Raw genomic sequence first — 19,017 nt, 5'->3', positions numbered from 1 at the left:
CGGACCTGTTAATGCATTTCATAGTATTAGTCATTGTATATATGTTTATTCGTAGATGATCGATTATTATGCATATATTAACTTAGGTTTCGACTTGATTATTCTATATTCATTCCTAGTGAGATGTATAGTTAATTTAGAGCATGAATAAGGAAACAATAGTTTTATTTCTTAGTCGTTGTAGTATAGATGAAGTTTGTGAGTACCTTCACTGGAAAACTCTCACGAGGCTACAACTCGTCCACTAGGGAATTCCTAGTGGTTTAAGGCCTTGTTGCATATGGTCAATGCAATCGCACTCAACGAAACGAGATTAGTAGAATTCCATTTTTGGTCACTTATTCTAATTTCTCATATTTGCTTGACGACAAGCAAAATGCTGTTTGGGGGTGGTTTGATAAGAGCCCAAAACTGTAGTTTTAACCCCTTAACAATTGTACTTTTAGACCAATTATGTGAATAATAAGTAAGAGTTAATACTGATTACGTATTTTTATGCATTTCAGGCTTCAAAGTCCATTATGTGCAGAAATGTGCCACTTTAGCAAGATAAAGGAACAAAGGTCGGTTGCTAAGGAGTTCTGTGATTAAAGGCCAATTTTCAAGAAAACAAAGCCTCTGTAAAGCCCGGTCAAAAGATGAAAAGTCAAAGTCCACTTGAGGCGTAAAGCTTGATGCACAAAGTCAGCAAAACTTCTAAAGACCATATCTTTGGACTCAGACCTCGGAATTGGGCCTACCTTACGTCAAAACGACCGCCTCGGAAAGAGCTTTCCAATGGTCTTAGCCTTGACCCAATCAGAGGAGTAAAATTGGACGAAAAATTTGTCAAAGCCAACTCTAACTGAATAGGCCTTTTTGGACTGAAAGAATTGGGTTTTGGGCCTGATTCTCTGGCCCAAAACATGGCTCCAAGCCCATGCACGATTTTGGATATGAAACATATAAAAACAAAGAAAAGCTTAGTTCTTAAGTGATCTAGTTATATTTAGAAAACTAGTCCCTTGTAATGGTAGCTAGGGTTAGATTAGATTAGCTTCTAGATCTAGTTTTAATGGTTTTTAATTAAGTTTAGTTCATTTAATTTCTTGTTTTAGATTAAACCTTTAAAAGTATTGTTATTCATTGATTAGATAAATAAATTAGTATTATTATTAGTCCTTTCGATTTTGTCAATAGCAGTATAGATCTGGTTAAAATTCTACTTGTTATTCATTTCCCAGTTATTACCTTAGATTTCAATTATTGTTTGTTAAAATTAGTAAAGTTAGAATCTTGATATTATGTTTAGTTTAGATTTATATGGAAATGATTGCGGAATGATTCTCGGCTAAACCTCCATTTGAGGGGGTTGAGAAGCCTTGATGAAAGCTTGATTCCGATTATCGTAGAGTCGTCATAATTTCTATTCCACTTTAGAAACGATTAATTCACCATGAGAATGGGTTTAATCGTTCACATGCTAGTTATGAATTGGTAGAAGTGCCATGTGTAATTAGGGATTAGGAAGAACCAATTGTTCTGCTTAGCAGTTCAATTTGGATTACGACGATTCGTCGTTAGTAAGTTAAGTTGAGTTAAGGTAGAATCAAACCCCTTTAGAATTCCTTATCATAGAATCAACGCAAACATTAAAGTAGTTAATTAGTCGTATCTTGTGGGTAATTTCATCATAGTTTATAATTCGTAAATCTCTCATTAGACTTTAGTTAAGATTATTTATACTTAGAGAATATTACTATGTGAAAGAACTAGGAGTGGAACAAACTTCCTACTCCACTATATCTTAATTTGATTGAGAGTAGAAAACTTTGATAAATTAGATACATAAAAATAGTTCTAGTTTTACTTACGTTTTGAGTTTTATCGTTCATTTCATAGGTAGACTATCATTTTAACGTTTATCAATATACAAACTTTGCGAATCTCGATTACACGTAAGTTTAGTTTTTTTTTGCTAACATCAATATTCATTGTTGCATCTTCAAAGAAACCAACTGTTGTTTGTGCTTGTTTTAGTAGTTACTAGTTTCAAGTTCACAAGTTCACACATTAGCGAGTCTTTGTGGGTTATGCCAGTAGCTTGGTTACATAGTTCAATATTGAAAACAATGATGCATTTCGATCACCACCATTGTGTATATATTGTTCTCTATTTATTGTGATGGTGGCTCAGGGAAATTGAAGACAGAATGTACTGACTGGTGGGTCGAGGATCTCTCAGTTTTGGGGATTGATTTCTATTAGAGAGTGATATCTGCATTGAGAAGATCAGGTGTTCGTCTTGATAGCATTATGACATCTTTAATGCATTATGCTCAGACGTCACTGAAAGGTATTGGAAAAAATGAAGTTTGGGATCAAACAAAGATAAACCCGCAATGCAGAATGGCTCAAAATGAACCCAAGGTGATTTTGGAAATTCTTGTAAGTCTTCTTCCAGCAGAGAAAAGCACTTCCATTCCACTGAATTTTCTCTTTGGAATGCTGAGATTGGCGATCACGGTTGTTGCTACAGTTGCATGAAGGCTTGAGCTAGAAAGGAGGATTGGTTTCCGGTTAGAGATGGTTTCCCTTGATGACTTACTTATTCCTCCATTACGTGCTGGTAACTCACCCAACTCTTTTGTTTCTGTTATATACAATTAACCTCTGTATAACTCAAAAGACTAGTAGATCTCGTTATAAGCAAGATGTTCTGTGGATTTTTAGGATCATGAATCATATTAATTTGCCAGTTCATTTTCTGGATGTCCCTAGTGTGAACTACCAAATGGTGGAGTATTTCACATCGTTCTGCATCCTCTCTTGATCATTTTGCCGTTACTAGTGTATTATGTCCCTCACATCCAATTCCTTTCAGCAATATTTGCTACAATGCTTTTGAACACTGGACAAGCCCATTTCCAATGCGTTGTTAGTTAAGTCGTGTCTCTGAACTCTGGTCGTAGGAATTCTACTTTCCTTTTTATAGGAGACATTTGATTTTTGTGGATGAATGAGAACCATCTCGCTTGATTCAGGGATCAGGGTTGAGACTTGAGATGTATTCAGAAATGGCTCCCTCAAAATCATGGAGCTTGGTCTAAGTCCTAACACCTAGTGTATTTTCAATCTGAACAGAAATCTCTTGTAACTCTCTTTTCAGGCTCATCCAATGCTAACTGAAAACGAGTGTAAGAAGCTATGCAAGTTTGTTGACTACCAGAAGCTTTCTCAAGAGGCCTGTAATCATGTTGCTCAGAATGATCGTCTTCCAGTCCAGATGGCAGTACGTGCGGGTTCTATACTTGGAGCAAGTCCGCCTAAAGAGGTTATTGCCTAAAGAGGTTATTCTCTAGTAGTTGTGGGGATGGTGTTCTGTGTCGTCCTAGATGAGTGAAACTTCTATTTCTTGTGTTCATGAGAGCTTTTGAAGTGTTTGAAAACAGATTGATCTCGGAAAGGAAATTGGGACATTAAATTTACTGGTCTCGCAGCTCTAGTTTTTATTTGTCCAAACATCATTGAAGAAGACTACTTTCAAGTGATGCAAATGTATCATATCCATTCTGAATTTGATATATATACTTCAACATTATTCTAGCAGTTAGTACAAGCTAGGCTTCAAACTATCTTTGCCAGTAGTCTTTGTTGCTAGTGCGATTTTTGTTACACACTTGATTATTAGCTAAAAATAATAACAAGTCATAAATTTTCTGACAACTTGATTATTATACAAAAACAACTTTTTAACAGATGAATGTGATAACTAGCTTCACTCTTGAGAAGATATAGGAAATCATATTATTGACTTTTAAAAAAAAACTTTTTACTACTTCAAATCCTGACTTAGATGAGAACGTACCAACATGGCAACATCATATTCATCCAATCATTACTAAAACTAAAAATATATTACTGAAGACATGTCTACTGAAGAAATTTACAGTGCCTTATTCTCTATGGACGGACCAATGGAAATCCAAATGTTACCAATACTACCAACTTCCAATTCCAAATACTACCAACGATACCAACTTAACACTTCCCCCCACTCAAGTTGAGCATCCAGAATACTCAACTTGCTACTACCATGTCATTACCGTTGCCACTACCATGCCATTGTCACTGCCACCCACTACCCCAACTTCGGTTTTCCATTCTCCCAGCCTAACCAAACAAAAAAACAAACGACCAAACAGTATAGTAACAATTGAAAAAACCAGAACTACGTATACTTAAATGCAACGAGTCATTCTCACCATTAAAGTGGTGTTGTCACCGAGGATAACTTTGTCTATGATTTTTCGATCAGTGTTGCTCGCTACAACACTTAGGATCCAAGGAACAATGCTCGAAATTGATCCTGGTTCAGGACCATTATTTCCAGCAGACTGTGAGGTGAGGATCCCATTCTGCATGGCATGGAATGCACCGATGGCAATTGGATCAATTGAATAGTCATCTGACTTCTCTCCGCCTAATGAGACTGAATGTATGTCCACACCATCACTAATAGCATCATCAAAAGCAGACAAAATATCTTGTGCATCACATCCTTCTTCCCAACAGACTTTGTAAACTGCAATCCTTGCCGAGGGAACTACCCCTCTTGCATTGCCTTGAGCCAATCCGAAGAAGCTCACATTAGTAACTTGGTTTCCACTTGTGAAATAGTTGTTCTTGACTGTAAGACTTCGCCTAATGGTCCACCAAGTGCCGAAGTCATCCATGAAACTGGTGTCATCCAACTTAATGGCTGAGATTTGCTTCCCCCACTATTATCAAATTCAGAATCAGTAATCCCAAGGCCCATTTGAATCTGATCAGTGTCCTCCCCAACTTCATTGTCACCTGACATTGACAACGAAAGAGTTGATGGTGAGAGTTTGCCACTATCATCAAAAGAGGATTTGTTGGTCCCTGTTCGGTTATCTCTTGCAGTTGACCAAGCATCTATGAACTGTCTCGGCATTTGTCTCTCATTAAGACTATAAGATTCTAATTCAAGGTTGAGAAACAAGCAACATGGATCGCTTTGAGGCCGGGTTCCAATTCCCCAAAGTTGGAGCTAAAATCTGTAAATGAGCTCAAGTTGTTGTTCTCTTGATAATGCTGCAGAAATGTGGTGTTCGTACTCGAATTCCCTTTTGCTTGCATCATCTCCCGCAAATCCTTGCTTGGAATAGAAACATTTTGTCCTTTGAGCATCCAGTCCATGCACCTGCAACAATAATAACAAAAAAGAAAACCCAAATGTAAAAATTACCAAAACTACACAAGATTAATACACAAGAAAACATAAATATAAACTTTAATGTAACCTGGAATCTTTGTAAGGTCTAACTGTGGCCATTGTTTAAAAAGGAATGCCCTTGAGATCAGGTTTTGAAAGAAACACTGAAAGCTGAGGATAGGGTCTTGGTGATCCAAGTTGATGAGAAGTGGGTTTTGCTGAGAGTTTTGTAGGTGGAATAGAGCTAGTGATATTGCTATTGTTGATCTTAGTTTGTAGTTCCACAGGCTTTCTTGAACGAGGGCGGCTTCAGTGCATGTGTCATTGCACAACATCTCTTGAACACCGCCATTTCTTCCCATCTGTTCTTCTACATCTACCTGGTTCAGGATCTCCATTGGAGAACCTCAGATTGTAACAAGAACCCCTAGCCACTAGACCAAACAAACAAAACAAACCCAAATAGTAATTGAAAATGGACTGTGAAACAAGTACAGGCCGGTAAAAAAAACCCACTGACCAGATCATTAAAGATGAAGACACATTGATGAACTTAAAACCAAATAAAACAAAAACTGAGAGAAGTACTAGTAACATTGAAGACCAAAAGGAAAAGGACCAAATAAAATGGGTTGAGATAAATTACAAGAAGAAAAAGTAGCAATTTTCTAGAATAAAACTAGTAACATTGTTTCTAGAATAACCATTGAGAAACAACAAATGCAAGTGTACCGAAGTTTAGGTGTTCTCTTTCTCAGATAATCTACTCCAATTGTTTTCTTATATGTATGTCCCATTGTAAACCCCAAATCAACCCCGAAACACATCAAGAATAAAGCAACAATCAAAAGACCATTTTTCTAGAATAAAGGTATTAGAAACTAACACTTCTTTTCTAAATTCATCAATCTAAGCATTCCAAATTACATTAGCGAACAACGACAACAGAATATAACCACTCATCATCTCACAGATTTTATAGTTCCAACCAAAATAACAAACACCAAAATCAGGAGATAAATTATATGAATCTACAATAATCGTTGACAGCAACCAAAAACCAGGAGATAAATTCTGAAACAATCTTCTGTTCTTGCTCCTTCTCCACATGACTTTTTTTTTTTGTTTCTCTTCAATCTCTCCACCATTCTTCACACACAAATTTGCAATCTCGTTTTTAATCGGAATTTTAAGATGAGAAATAGAGAAAAGAGGAACTCATCAGAAGGAGAGAATATAGAGGGGGAGACCGGTCACTCTGTGTTATGTTTGGAGAGAGAATAGTAGAGAGGGAGCGAGTGAGAGAGTTTTGAGAAAATTCTTTGCGAGATTATATTTTGAAATTTTGGTTTTTAAGTAAAGCCGTAAACGGATGTCGTATAAGAGCGGGATTGTATATATATATACTAGCCATGCAGCCCGACCTGTGGCCGGGCCTGTTATTCTTAAACCCATCATGTCTGGGCCTATATTTAAGGGAAGCACTTGGAAGTTTAACATATCCATATCTAATAAGTAATCAATATCCATATCTATTAACTAATACCATAGTACAAAATGCCGCGGCATTTCGCGATATATCGAGATATTTGTCGGATTTCCAGTAAAACGACATCGAAATATTCCCGATATCAAGCTGGCAGGGAAAACTCCTCTTACCAGAAATTTATCGCTATATATCGCGATATTTAAGATAAATTATCGAAATTTTGAAATACCATGGGTCATCTTCTTGTCACAAGGTGTAAACAGTAAACACAAAACAGTAGAGATGGGTAATTTTCACTCTCCCTGAGTTCCTGATGTTGTGGGATAATATCAACTTGTAATTGATCGATCACACAATTGTTCTCTTATCGTTTCCGTCGTCTTTTCCATTTCCTCTTTTACTATTCATCTCTCATTCTCTTTTGTTTTCTAAGCAAAGGAAATTTTCTCTCTCTTTCCATTCAAGTTTTTTGAGAAATATTGGATATTTAGATTTGAGAAGTTGGGTGTAAAGAAGTTAGAAATTGCAAGGTATTGTCTTCCTGTTAGAAGAAAAAGTAAAACATCTTTAGATTTTTTTTTTAATGAGATCACATTCGCATGGCTGCTGTAAGCATGAATGAGGTTGTAATAATTCTCATCTTTCCACCTCATATGGTCATTTACAAATAACAAGTAAGGTTTGGTTGATATCTCCTTTAATTTTCCAAATTGTTTATCCCTCTATCAAAACCTCATCTCATCACTAAAAGTCCCTTATATGTCTCGATATATTGAACAACTCATTAAACTAGGCTTGCCAAACCTCCTCTTATCGATCGATATTTTCTTATATATTTCAAAATATCGATTTTGGAGACTTTCGATATTTTGAACCGGCACGATATTTTGTACTATGACTAATACATATCCATATCTATTAACTAATACATATCCATATCCATATCCAATAACTAATACATATCAATTAACTAATCCATTGTTTTTTAGAATTTGTTTTTTTTTATTCCATGCGTACATTTGAAATAATGAAATAATCGTAGCTTTGTTTTTGTTTTAGCATAACACATGAAAGGACAATTTTAATTTATATTAAATTAGAGAGCAGGCCAAATTCAGAGTTAGTTTGGTAAGAAGGCAAGTAATTATTTTTCAAATAGGGACTATTTTAAAAACTTTGCTGATGTTGCTAATTATGAGCATTTTGGGAGAAACGGATATTAATATAGGTAGGATGCTACTGTAATGCAGTATACTACTAAAATTAAATTTATAAAAAAAAACAAATAATAAATATCCCTAGAACCCCTCCCAAATAAAATTCCATCTTGTTTGCTAACACGGCTATCTTATATCCATAAAATTTAATTTAAAAGCCCAAACCTCTCTTATTCTAACCACTCAAAACGTTTTTAGACGTATTTTCCACCTCTAATCCCGTTGACTGCGTCTCAAAGATCTACGTAAAAAAGTGTTAAACGTTGGTAAACAAAAAAATAAAAGGGATGAAATATTTCGAAATGTACGAAATTATCCAAACTTTGAAATGTATCGACGATAAATTCCTCTACGGTGCATATTTAAAGTTTGTGCCATAACTTGTAGATAACTCCTCAAAACTGTCCCTTTCCACTACATGGTCTGCTAATGGCAGTATCAACTCTTGCACTTCTGCAGCACCATTTGTTCTTAAAACCAACTACAAGGTTTTCCTACATACCCAACTTGAAATCTCAAAAAATAAGTCATGTATCACTCATACATTGCTCATCTTCTTCATCATCATCAGAAACCGAAGTAGTGAGTGCAGAGTCTTGTGTCAACTTGGGCCTCTCTCTTTTCTCTAAAGGACGGGTATTTTTTTTTTATGAGTTTAACACTGTTTTATGAAGTGGGTAGCTCTTAAATTATATATTAGTTGTTTGGAAATGTCGCAATCCATATAAATGATAATATGAATAACTGAATTCCTAGTTTTCTAACTGACTATGGTTTATTGAGCTGACTGAGAGCCCCGTTTACAGGTGTAAAAAGCAAGTTGATGGCTTACTCTGGGTAACAATGTTAAATTGCCAATTTCTCCATAAGTTCGAATTTATGTGAAGGGTCAATTCTATTTATATATTAGGAGAGTCTTGGGAGACACAGGTGGGACCACACCCACACCACATCATTTACTTATGCTACGTCTTTGGTTATGCTCTGTGATCTGCCTTTACAGTCCCCTCCTCCAAGTAGCGGCTTAAAACTATCCTCAAATTATGGTAATATGAGGGACTTAATACCAAAAATGAGTGCAAATTTACGTTTTCTGCGAGACAAAGTAGTTTAATTACTACTTGTTCGATAAGAGTACATCATTCAGGAAGCACGTAGATACCTTTGAAAATGAAGTCAATTCAAGTATGTTTCTCAGGTTGTTATATTTACCTCAAACCCCGATGAGCACTTCTGTTAGAACTTTTGTTGGTGATTGAGATTATTTAAGAGAAACTAAACATAGTCTTTTATAGAAATTACAAAAATAATTGATATTCCATCCCAAGGTGGAACTAAAATTTATACCTTGTAGTAGCACTAGTAAATATGATATCCTCCAACGCTTTTATAGTTACTGCAGTATTGTATTGTATTGATCACAACTTATGAAGCCAAGTACTGACGTGCCATAGTTTTTGCATGCCTATACAATGTCTAGATTCCCTTTTGTTTTATATTTGTTCATTTGATGGAAATTTTTCTGGTTCAAATTGGAAATTAAGTAATTAACAAATTTTCTCTTGCATTCCAAACTAATCATAGACAATTTTGTTTGAATTATTTCACTTACCTTAGTTTTGGTGTGCCAGGTAAAAGATGCGCTTAGTCAGTTTGAAACAGCACTTACTTTAGATCCAAATCCTGTGGAAGCTCAAGCTGCGCTCTATAACAAAGCTTGCTGTCATGCATACAGGTTGGCCTTTCAGTGTCTTCTGTTCCTTATTTCTTGTTTGTTAATATGTACTAGTTAACCACTCAAAGCGGGTAATAGAGCGTGGATCAATCTTAACTAAATTATTTTGTAATTATATCTTGTGTTCATCCGTAGTGCCAGGCGTAACTTGCCTATAGTAGCGGTTAGTAAGAGTTAAAAGAGTAAATGGTCTTGAAATATGACCCAGAATGAGACAGTTGAGCACATCCTGAGTTTTTCATTTCTTAATTGTCGTTTAGCAAGCTCAATGAATATATACTTTTTAAAGAGCAGAAGTTTTGTGTGGTTCTCAAGCAAATTTTAATATTTTACCTAAACGAAGGTCTAACTTCTAAGAATTACTGGAATTTTTCTTTTTCTCTATGACACAGAGGCGAGGGAAAGAGAGCTGCTGATTGTTTACGGATTGCTTTACGAGAATATGATCTCAAATTTGGTACTATTTTGAATGATCCAGACTTGGCCTCCTTCAGAGCTTTGCCTGAATTTAAAGAACTGCAGGAAGAAGTATGTGTTAATTTGCTTTCATGTTCAACATTCCCAGTTACTTATTGTTGGGAGTACTTGATCTTGTCTCCAGTTGTTATACATTCTGCTTCTCTTTTTTCCATGTTAATGGGTGAGAAATGAGCGATAAGCTGATTCATATCATTCTAAGCTACTGTTCTCAACTATCACTTTACCAAGTTCATTGCTATCTCTGTATTCCTTTGAAAAGATTAAGTCTTTAACTTTAGCTCCACCTTGTACTTGTAATACTCACAGGCTAGGCTTGGTGGTGAAGACGTCGGCTACAGTTTCAGGAGAGATTTAAAGCTTATTAGTGAAGTCCAAGCACCATTTCGTGGGGTCAGGAGATTCTTTTACATAGCATTCTCAGCAGCTGCAGGGATTTCAACATTCTTCACAATTCCAAGGTTATTTCGTGCAATTGAAGGTGGCGATGGTGCACCTGATCTTTGGGAAACTGCTGGAAATTGTGCCATTAATATTGGAGGTAATCCCAAGTATTCTGTTTTCAACCAATGTAACTCAATGGCTAGTTATCTCTTTTGGTATTTGTTTTTTATTTGTGGACCATAAGAGGAGACTAGGCAGATCTTCACCTAATTAGTCAATTTATAGTTCTTATTTTTCATAGAATGTCGCATCAATTTAAATTGTTATCTTATGGAGTAAATGAAGATGCTAAATTTTTGAATTTCTAATATAAATTGCATAACTTTTTGAGTATCATATGGACACGGAACCAGTTTTGTTAGGAGCGAGGTTTTGAGGAAGTTCCTAGTTGGGAGTGTGGAATCAAGGCTCAGAAGCGGGTGTGTCACCTTAAGCAAGGTTCCTGTAACTACGTTTCACTTTCACATTATACCTAGATGCAGACCTACCTTTCGAAATGGGCATGGACCAGAGTTTTAGCCTTAATGATTATTACCAGGTCCTGTCCACCTCAAGTTAGTTTGCCTCAAGGTTCTCAAGGCAATATGGCGTGTCATAATTCACAAGTCATATCCCCCTTTTTCCTCAAAGAGGTCATAACCAATTGTTGTCAAATTAATATTATTGGGAAACGCTAGTAGAAAAATACATTTTGCGCAACAGTTATGATCCACTAGTTATTAGTAACCATACAATACTCGTAAGTGTCTAGTCATAACAAAACAATCCATGATAAATTAACGACTAAACAATTTTTTTAGACTCTTAAAAAGACTAAAAAGTTCTAAACAAACAAACATAAAAGTCACGAGTCCCCATGTTAGTTTGATTATGCCTATGAGGAGTGGGATGAGGATTAATGGTTTCGGCTTTTAGGTTGTTTGGGACTCAAGTAGTAGGATGCTTGATTGGTGCTAGGTGTTTCTTGCATGTGTTCATCAATTCATGTATATTTCTTAGATCTTAGAGGTGGAATGTTTCTTGGTGTATGGGGTTTCGGGTCTTAAGACAGTTGTCTATTTCTAGTAGATAAAGGTTGGGTGTAATCTTTATTTGGTTATACTAATACAAATACCTTTTGGCAATAAAAAAAGTCCCCCAGTTGGTCATCATTCTTGTACCCATTGCTATCTCCAAAAGGGAATTCTTAGTCCAAATAGTCTTCTCTTATATCTTTCAAACAATCCCACTTCATCTATATGCTTGCCATCATTTGCTCATTTGGTAATTCCTGTATATACCCTTGATGTGCACACAAACTAAGGTTCACCTCATGTCAGCGCCATAAAAATTATGTAGTCTGTGTTCATCAAATCGGGTCCGTCATGGCAAATTTCTATTGCATCCAAAACAAATTGTACCATGGCGTGCCAGGAAAATCTCCATGAGAACACTACTGATTTGGTGACTAGTCTGAATAGCAGACCACAGATTTCTGCTGTATTTCTCCTTGACAGATTTGTTATGCCTCCTCATTCCTTGGCTGAGCAATTCGTGGTGAGGTCTTCTGGATCTTCCTATGCACATCAGGATCTGCCCGTGGAGATTTAGCACACATTTTCATTCTAGTGGGTTCTTCAGGGTGATTAAAAGTTCAATCTCATAGAATGGAATGCTGACCCTCCCAGCATGGGATAAATATGCTGGTTTCCTTGGATTAGTTTTTTTATTTCATTTTGTCCGTTAAGTGGTTGGAAATCTCACTCCAAAGTCCTGTAGAAACTAGTGGAAGACCAAAGTATGTGATGGGAGGCTGCACCAAGCTAACCCAAATAGACTACTCTTCTGAAACTTGAAGCCCTGCTTTGTTAGCAAAAGAAGCTATGATATTCTTGATCTCTCTGTAGATTTTTCCACTTCTGAATACCATGAGCTCATCAGTAGAAAACAATCAATAACGGGGTTTTCCATATTGAATTTAGCTTGAACCTTCTCTATTTGAACAATTTCCAGAGTAATGCTCCTACCAGTACTATTACCACGACAGAAAGTAAAGGAATGTTTGGTCCCCATGTTTTTACGCTTCTTTTGCTTTCACCACCATTGAGATTCTGGTCACAGCAGTCTAGTTTGAGATACTTGGACTGAAATCCGCTTAGTTCACTTAGTTTTTCCAGCATCTATGAACCAATATGAGCTTATAGTAGACCAAGAAATACTTTGGTTGGATAATATTTACCTTTAGCATAAATGCATTAGCTGTTCTTTTTGTTTTTTCAACTTTAAGCAATTAGTTTCCAAGAAAATGCAAAGCCTTCACTTCAGCAGTTGTCTAAGCATCACCAATTAGGACACCAAGTTATAATTGGTAATGCTTAGAACCTCAGATGATAAGGACTAAGGAGCACCAAGAACTCTTTTTAAAACCTCATCTATGAGAAAACGTCTTCTTTTGTGGTTACTTGTTTTTTTTTGCTTTTGTATTTCCTTACTGTTAAGTTGACTAAATTTCTGTATCAGCACTCCACAGGTTTTGTTCTCCTTGTGGCATTATTTTTCTGGGAGAACAAGAAAGAAGAGGAACAGCTTGCACAAATTACTCGAGACGAAACCTTGTCAAGATTGCCGCTGCGCCTTTCAACCAAGCGAGTTGTTGAACTGGTGCAACTGCGAAACACTGTTAGGCCTGTTAGTACCAATTTCGCCCTCCCCCTCCAGTAATAAATATCTTGTTAATTGTCTTAACTATTACTAGTGTCTATTATATTAAGGAAGAAATCCTTTGTCAGAAGATGTTCTTAGGAAGCTATCAGAAGTTCATTTTGTAACGTCTGCAGCTCATCTGTCATTATATCACTGTTATTTAATCCTTGTTACTTATTGTCATATATCTAAAATGTCATATTTGAAAAGTAAAAGAGGCCTTTAATTTCACAAAGAGTGATTACAGTGGTTAGAAGTACTACTTGATTATTTCACCGAATGCAAAGTAGGATTTTTTTTTTTCTTATTGGAGGTAGACATTAGAATAGGATGGCTATGTCGATTCTGTCTTTTTGTGTCTCTATGTGTGTGTATTGTGGTTCTAAGTGAGTATGTTTTTAGGTAATTTTGGCTGGGAAGAAAGAGACAGTATCTATGGCTGTTAAGAAAGCTGAGCGATTTCGGACTGAACTCCTAAGCCGAGGTGTTCTTGTGGTTCCTGTCATCTGGGGTGAAGATAAAAGGCCGCAGATAGAGAAGAAAGGCTTTGGTCTCTCTGCAAAGGCAGCTGCATCTCTTCCTTCTATTGGGGTAAGATGTGGTAACTCTACACTATTTGTTATTTAAACTGCATTCTTGCAGAAGCCAGAACTTAAGCTAATCAGGCCTATTGTTCGAAGTTACATCTAGTTAAATTAATTTTATCTATAGAAATAAGAGAGGAAGAATGAAATCTGGACAAGGAAAGAGAAAAATAATTATGGCTTGATTAATTTTGGCCTTCTCTCACACGTCTATTTATAAGCATATAGTATGGAAAATAATACATAAATTTCCTTGGGAAATGTCCTATAGAACTCTAACACATCTCTTGATAAATAAAGTATGAAGAAGCATATTACACAATCTTTTAGTTAATATTCTATCTGGTAGACAAGCAGTATTGTAACTAAGAGATTTATCTGCACTCGATAATATTTATCTTGATTACAATAGTGGAATCTGTATTCCCACTTGCTATATTTTTATGGAGTCAAGATAAATATTATGTGTACGCAAATGTCATGCAAGAGCCTGTGCTTTCTTTAATATGAAATTTATCTTATTGAGATGTTCCATATAATGCTTATTCCATATCTAGATATCTTTTTTCCCCACTTGATGCGGGAATCGTATTGTTATTCAACTCTAAGTTCAATATCGCAATGCTTGACACTAACGTCTCTTCATTGTGTGAGGGCTTTAGTTATGGAAATCAACTTTTATATCAATCTGCATGGTTTTCGCAAGCAGCTTAAAATACAAGAGTTCTTTTTTTGACACTTTGTGCACTCATGGTAGGAAGATTTTGAGAAACGAGCCGAGTCTATCACTGCAAAGTCACGATTGAAAACTGAAGCACGGTTCAAGGCTGAGATTGTTTCATCCTCGGAATGGGAAAGGTATATACCAGTCTGCCTCATCTATACTTAAGTATGTTTCCGTTGGATGATTCCTTAATCCTTATCCTATCTTCTCCATACAGCCTTACCTATGTACTATTCAGAATAGCAAGTCCTACCATGTTTTTCTTTTTCTTTTTTCTATATTATATATTTGATTGACAAGCCTGTTTTAAATGAGACCTCTAGTGTCATACCCAAAGGTTTTACCAACTTTGCTAGTTGGCACCTGTTAAATGTGTTGGCAAGCCTGTTTTTAAAGAGATCAGTAACTCGATAGTTTGCAAGTCGGGTTTGATCCCTTAGCCTCTGGTATCATCACCCAAAGGTTTTACCAACTGAGCTAGCTAACACCTACACCTGTAAAAATAAGTAGCCTCTTTTAATTCATAAAATGGTGTAGCGTTCAAATTCCAACTGGTTAGGACTACATATACGATTTGTTTCTCTGAGTTATGATGTGCCATGCTCCTCTTAGGTGGATACGTGATCAACAGAAGTCTGAAGGTGTTACAGTTGGCGAAGATGTATACATTATACTGCGCCTGGACGGTCGTATTAGAAGATCGGGGAAGGTAATTTTAACAATTTAAACTCCTTTAATGTATGCCTTCTTGAATGGAATTGAAAATATTTCTTGATTAGTATGATCGATATACTGCCACTAGATTGATCCTACACCCAGAAAAAGGTCAATCGGACTTTGGGCCACACCTGCATGCTGTTTGCCAGGGTTTTGGTTATCATGTTTTGAGAAATGAAGTAGATTTTTCCATTGGTTTTTATTTTATCTTGTGTATGTACTTTTTGTGTGTGGGTTGATGTGAAGTGACTTCGTTTCTCAAATAACGATATGGAAATATGCTGCTACACCATTCATTGATGTTTTCACAGTATTGGAATGATTAAATTTTACCTGCTTTCCATTTTTACGATTAAATTCTTAGATAAATTCACTAGTAAAAAATTTAAAGCAAAAACCATTTTGAAGCTCAAGTGTTATGATTTTGTTAAGCTTATATGTCACTCCTTTTGTGGCCTGTAAGATTCACAACTTGACTACCATATTTCTGATATTTAATTAATTTTTGCATATGAAATTTGTGCAAACCTTTTAACATTTAGCTCATAAAAAAAATAAATTGCCATCAAAACTTGCAATATCTGCCGCGCTCATTTGTGAAGTGTGATATCACTGGAAATTGAGGTTTCTCAAGATTTTATGGTTTTGTTACCTTCATCTGCAGTTTGGTGGTAAGCTGTAATTAAAATGTTCCACATGTATTTTAGGATATTTAGGACTCTTTTCCACATAATCTTTTTTTATGAAACTAACTTGCTTATAGAAGAATGGTATTGGGAGACCTCTGGACGTTTCCTTAAGTGAGGAGGCACCGTGATGATTCCATTTGCCTAATGAAAGCATATTTGTTAAGTAAATTAAAGATGTTAAGTATGTCACTGGGAGAAGATGGAAAGTGGGGTGCCTTCTTAGGATAAATAACTTGTTATTTCTACTAATGTCCTAGAATAAATATATTTGGAAACAGCTAGGTTGTGGATATCCAATTAATCTTGTTTGCAGGGCATGCCTGATTGGCAAGAGATACTGAAGGAGCTTCCCCCCACGGATGCATTGCTCAGCAAGCTAGAAAGATAAAAGTGATTTCAATCACTCGAAGCAAGTTACATCTTAAGAGAAAAATCTCTAGGAAGCATCTGATATTCTTCGATATTCCTTTGTATATAGCTGCCTCGGATTTAGCTTTGTAACTGACTTATTATGGAAGTAGGGGTTATGGGTGAAAGTTGTACTCTGGTTCCTCTTCGACCAATCCCAATTTTTTCCCTACAAAGAGGTATATTTCTTGTGAATTGTAATCCTCGCCTTTCGATGTGTCATGTTTATTTTTGGAAGCTTACGTTCTTATACCAGTAAATGTGGTGTATCTAGTGCATTGATATAATTCACTGTTCAACATCTTCACAGCTTCAAGCATTCACTTTCTTCTCAGTAATTTTTCCTGTCGGATCTTCCGAGCGGAAAAGATGAATGTTGAATCTTCTTGTATCTTACTGAATTAAAGGGATTCAACTGTTTCCTGTTGATAATAGTGTGTGAAATGAACAAGCTGGTCAGGAGCAGAGAAGTCTTACTTACACATGTTGTTGGATTTAATTAATTTTTTTGATGATGTCATTCGGGAACAACCATGTACGTAACCATATAAATTTCAGCTGCCTATTATCAAATTCTCAAAAGCATTATATGCTATCAGAATACCAAGTCCCATGATGTCGTACTGAAAACTGGTATGCCAAATCATAGCATGCAGCTTTCTGCATGAAATAATTTTATGGGTTACATATACATATATGGTCCAGACTCCAGACTCAAAAACAAGAAAAATTTCATTACAACATTGGCAGGTATTATGATAATTATCAAGACTCAGCATTCAGGAATTCAGCAAATATCTGGTTCATAAGACCAAATGCTATAACTACCGAATTCTATTCACGGCTGTAGAAAATTGCCTAAATTCTACATCTAGCTAAAATAACCTCACGTTCCAAGAATTAATAAAAACTAATTTCGAAACAAACACTTGTTAAACAAAATCAACTAAAACTACAATGACGTAAAATTGTGCATTCAAAGACATGATTTCCAAGTAGCCACTGTGCCATATATTTGTAGGCGTTCTGTGTCAAGTGAATTCCATCCCAACTAATGGCTTGATCCGGATTAGAGCACACTGCAGTTCCTTCCAACCCACACATCCTTCGTAAGTCAAAGTTATATAAATCTCCAATTCCATTCCACAACACGCTTGTGAGCCCGAAAATCCTAACATTCAGAAAAGGAAAAGAACATGTTAATATCCATGATTTTTTTTTTTTTTTTTTGATATAAATAGAAAGTGTAGAATTGAACTCACCGAGGTCAGATCGGTTGTCAAAGAGCCACTGGAAAGCGTTGTAGTAATCAGCATATACGATGGACACTTCAGGGTGAGATGTCCTTAATAATTCCAAGGCACTTTGGAGCTGCTCATTATAGTACTTAGAAAATTCATTAAGTTCTGCCACACAATAGTTCTCGTCAAGAGTAAATTGCGCATCATTTTGGAACAAACTCTGATAGATAGGCATGCCTATTAAAGCATTTCCAGGAATGACGAGTCTAGTAGCACCAAGCTCTATCAATTTCTGCATTCAGTACCCCCAAATTAGTATAACAAATTGTATATTAGCTTTATATGTTGCAAAGAGATAATTATATAAGTGTCACAAGATGATTTGAAATACTCACGTCGGCAACGTCTACAACTTGGTGAACAACAATGAGGCACTAAACTCCTAGCCTCGTCGAGGGTTTTACCTTGTAGAAAGGTGTAGTTGAAGTCATTTCCCCCTATTTCTCCCACCATGAAGAGTGCGTTTTTTAGTATATGAGCGCATTCTAAAACAACCAACAAAACCATTGTGTTCAATGAGACTAGAAATGTGCTAAAGCAAATATACCGAATATGGACTAGAAAATCATATAAATACTTGTACCTGTTTTGAAGGAACAAAGGGTTTGGAGATGGTTCTTGAACCAATTGAATTGGACAGAAAGGGAACTGTAAAACTGTTGGTGGCAGGTTGAACAATTCTGTTTTGAAGCAAGACTGATGTGCTAAGTGCTGTTGATCCCGCTACCGCAAAATTGACTCCATGGATGAACGAAGCATTCTTTTGTAGATATGGATTAAGTAAAGGCAGACCAAGTGCTTCAGCTGCAAAAACATCAAATATTTATATGAATATACACACTTTAGGTTTGTTAATAATCATCATGCAAAAATCAAACTTTGTGCTCATGAAATTAGAAACAAGGTCACAGTTACATGATGCGGCAAGGACTGCATGATCAATATGTGTTAAACTAAAAGAATAAAAAAAAAGAAAAGACCTAAGTGTCCACAGTCTACACGTAGTTATTTGTCCCGTATTTAATTTGGTGGGGAGGGCAGAGAGACAAAATGTGGCAATGAGTACGTTGAGCATAACACTTTCAATCTCATAAGTGGAGGGATAGTCTGGGGAATCCACAGTGGTAACTCCACCTCCGTTTTAGATGACCCTTGGGTGATCTGCAATGGAAAACCTCAGACTCTGAGAGAGTTAGGGGTGGAGGATCCCAGACTTGAAGGCCTTCATGTGGCTGATCTCTTTCTGGAGGATAGAACTGGATGGGATGAGACCAAGCTACAAGGTTTCTTTCATCCTTTCCTTGTGGCAAGAATCAAAGATATTATGATCAG

General features: G+C 36.2%; 2 protein-coding genes and 2 long non-coding RNA genes across 7 annotated transcripts; 2 read left to right on the top strand and 2 right to left on the bottom strand.

Moving 5' to 3' along the window:
• Window positions 1-2,394: 2,394 nt before the first annotated feature.
• LOC147517169 (uncharacterized) lies at window positions 2,395-3,623 on the top strand. The gene is made up of 2 exons (XR_015213815.1): window positions 2,395-2,608; window positions 3,149-3,623. It is a non-coding gene; the product is annotated as an uncharacterized LOC147517169 (long non-coding RNA).
• Window positions 3,624-3,763: 140 nt separating this feature from the next.
• LOC147517168 (subtilisin-like protease SBT4.9) lies at window positions 3,764-6,595 on the bottom strand. The gene is made up of 4 exons (XM_086589531.1): window positions 5,307-6,595; window positions 4,245-5,206; window positions 3,985-4,152; window positions 3,764-3,934 (listed from the first exon to the last, which is right to left on the bottom strand). Exons 2-3 carry the CDS (start codon window positions 4,713-4,715, stop codon window positions 4,108-4,110), a joined length of 516 nt encoding a protein of 171 aa, XP_086445657.1. The 5' UTR covers window positions 4,716-5,206; window positions 5,307-6,595; the 3' UTR covers window positions 3,764-3,934; window positions 3,985-4,107.
• A 1,696-nt stretch (window positions 6,596-8,291) lies between these two features.
• Window positions 8,292-16,991, top strand: LPA1 (tetratricopeptide repeat (TPR)-containing protein). 4 transcript variants are annotated; one of them, XR_015211359.1, is made up of 10 exons: window positions 8,292-8,560; window positions 9,556-9,659; window positions 10,052-10,187; window positions 10,446-10,677; window positions 13,090-13,247; window positions 13,665-13,853; window positions 14,608-14,704; window positions 15,183-15,279; window positions 16,290-16,563; window positions 16,695-16,991. XR_015211359.1 is itself a non-coding variant. In XM_086589530.1 (9 exons), exons 1-9 carry the CDS (start codon window positions 8,354-8,356, stop codon window positions 16,362-16,364), a joined length of 1,299 nt encoding a protein of 432 aa, XP_086445656.1. In that variant the 5' UTR covers window positions 8,295-8,353; the 3' UTR covers window positions 16,365-16,685. The 4 variants fall into 4 exon arrangements, 1 of the variants encoding a protein (XP_086445656.1); XR_015211357.1 differs by having other exon boundaries at window positions 8,295-8,560; window positions 14,604-14,704; XR_015211358.1 differs by lacking the exon at window positions 16,695-16,991 and having other exon boundaries at window positions 16,290-16,685.
• A 98-nt stretch (window positions 16,992-17,089) lies between these two features.
• On the bottom strand, window positions 17,090-18,627 carry LOC147517166 (uncharacterized). The gene is made up of 4 exons (XR_015211360.1): window positions 18,269-18,627; window positions 18,021-18,170; window positions 17,647-17,917; window positions 17,090-17,555 (listed from the first exon to the last, which is right to left on the bottom strand). It is a non-coding gene; the product is annotated as an uncharacterized LOC147517166 (long non-coding RNA).
• Window positions 18,628-19,017: the final 390 nt, after the last annotated feature.

This window comes from Coptis chinensis, chromosome 2, assembly GCF_015680905.1.
Source record: "Coptis chinensis isolate HL-2020 chromosome 2, ASM1568090v1, whole genome shotgun sequence".
Lineage (NCBI taxonomy): Eukaryota > Viridiplantae > Streptophyta > Magnoliopsida > Ranunculales > Ranunculaceae > Coptis > Coptis chinensis.
The sequence above is the reverse complement of the archived record's forward strand: the minus strand, read 5'-3'. Positions and strand labels throughout refer to the sequence as shown.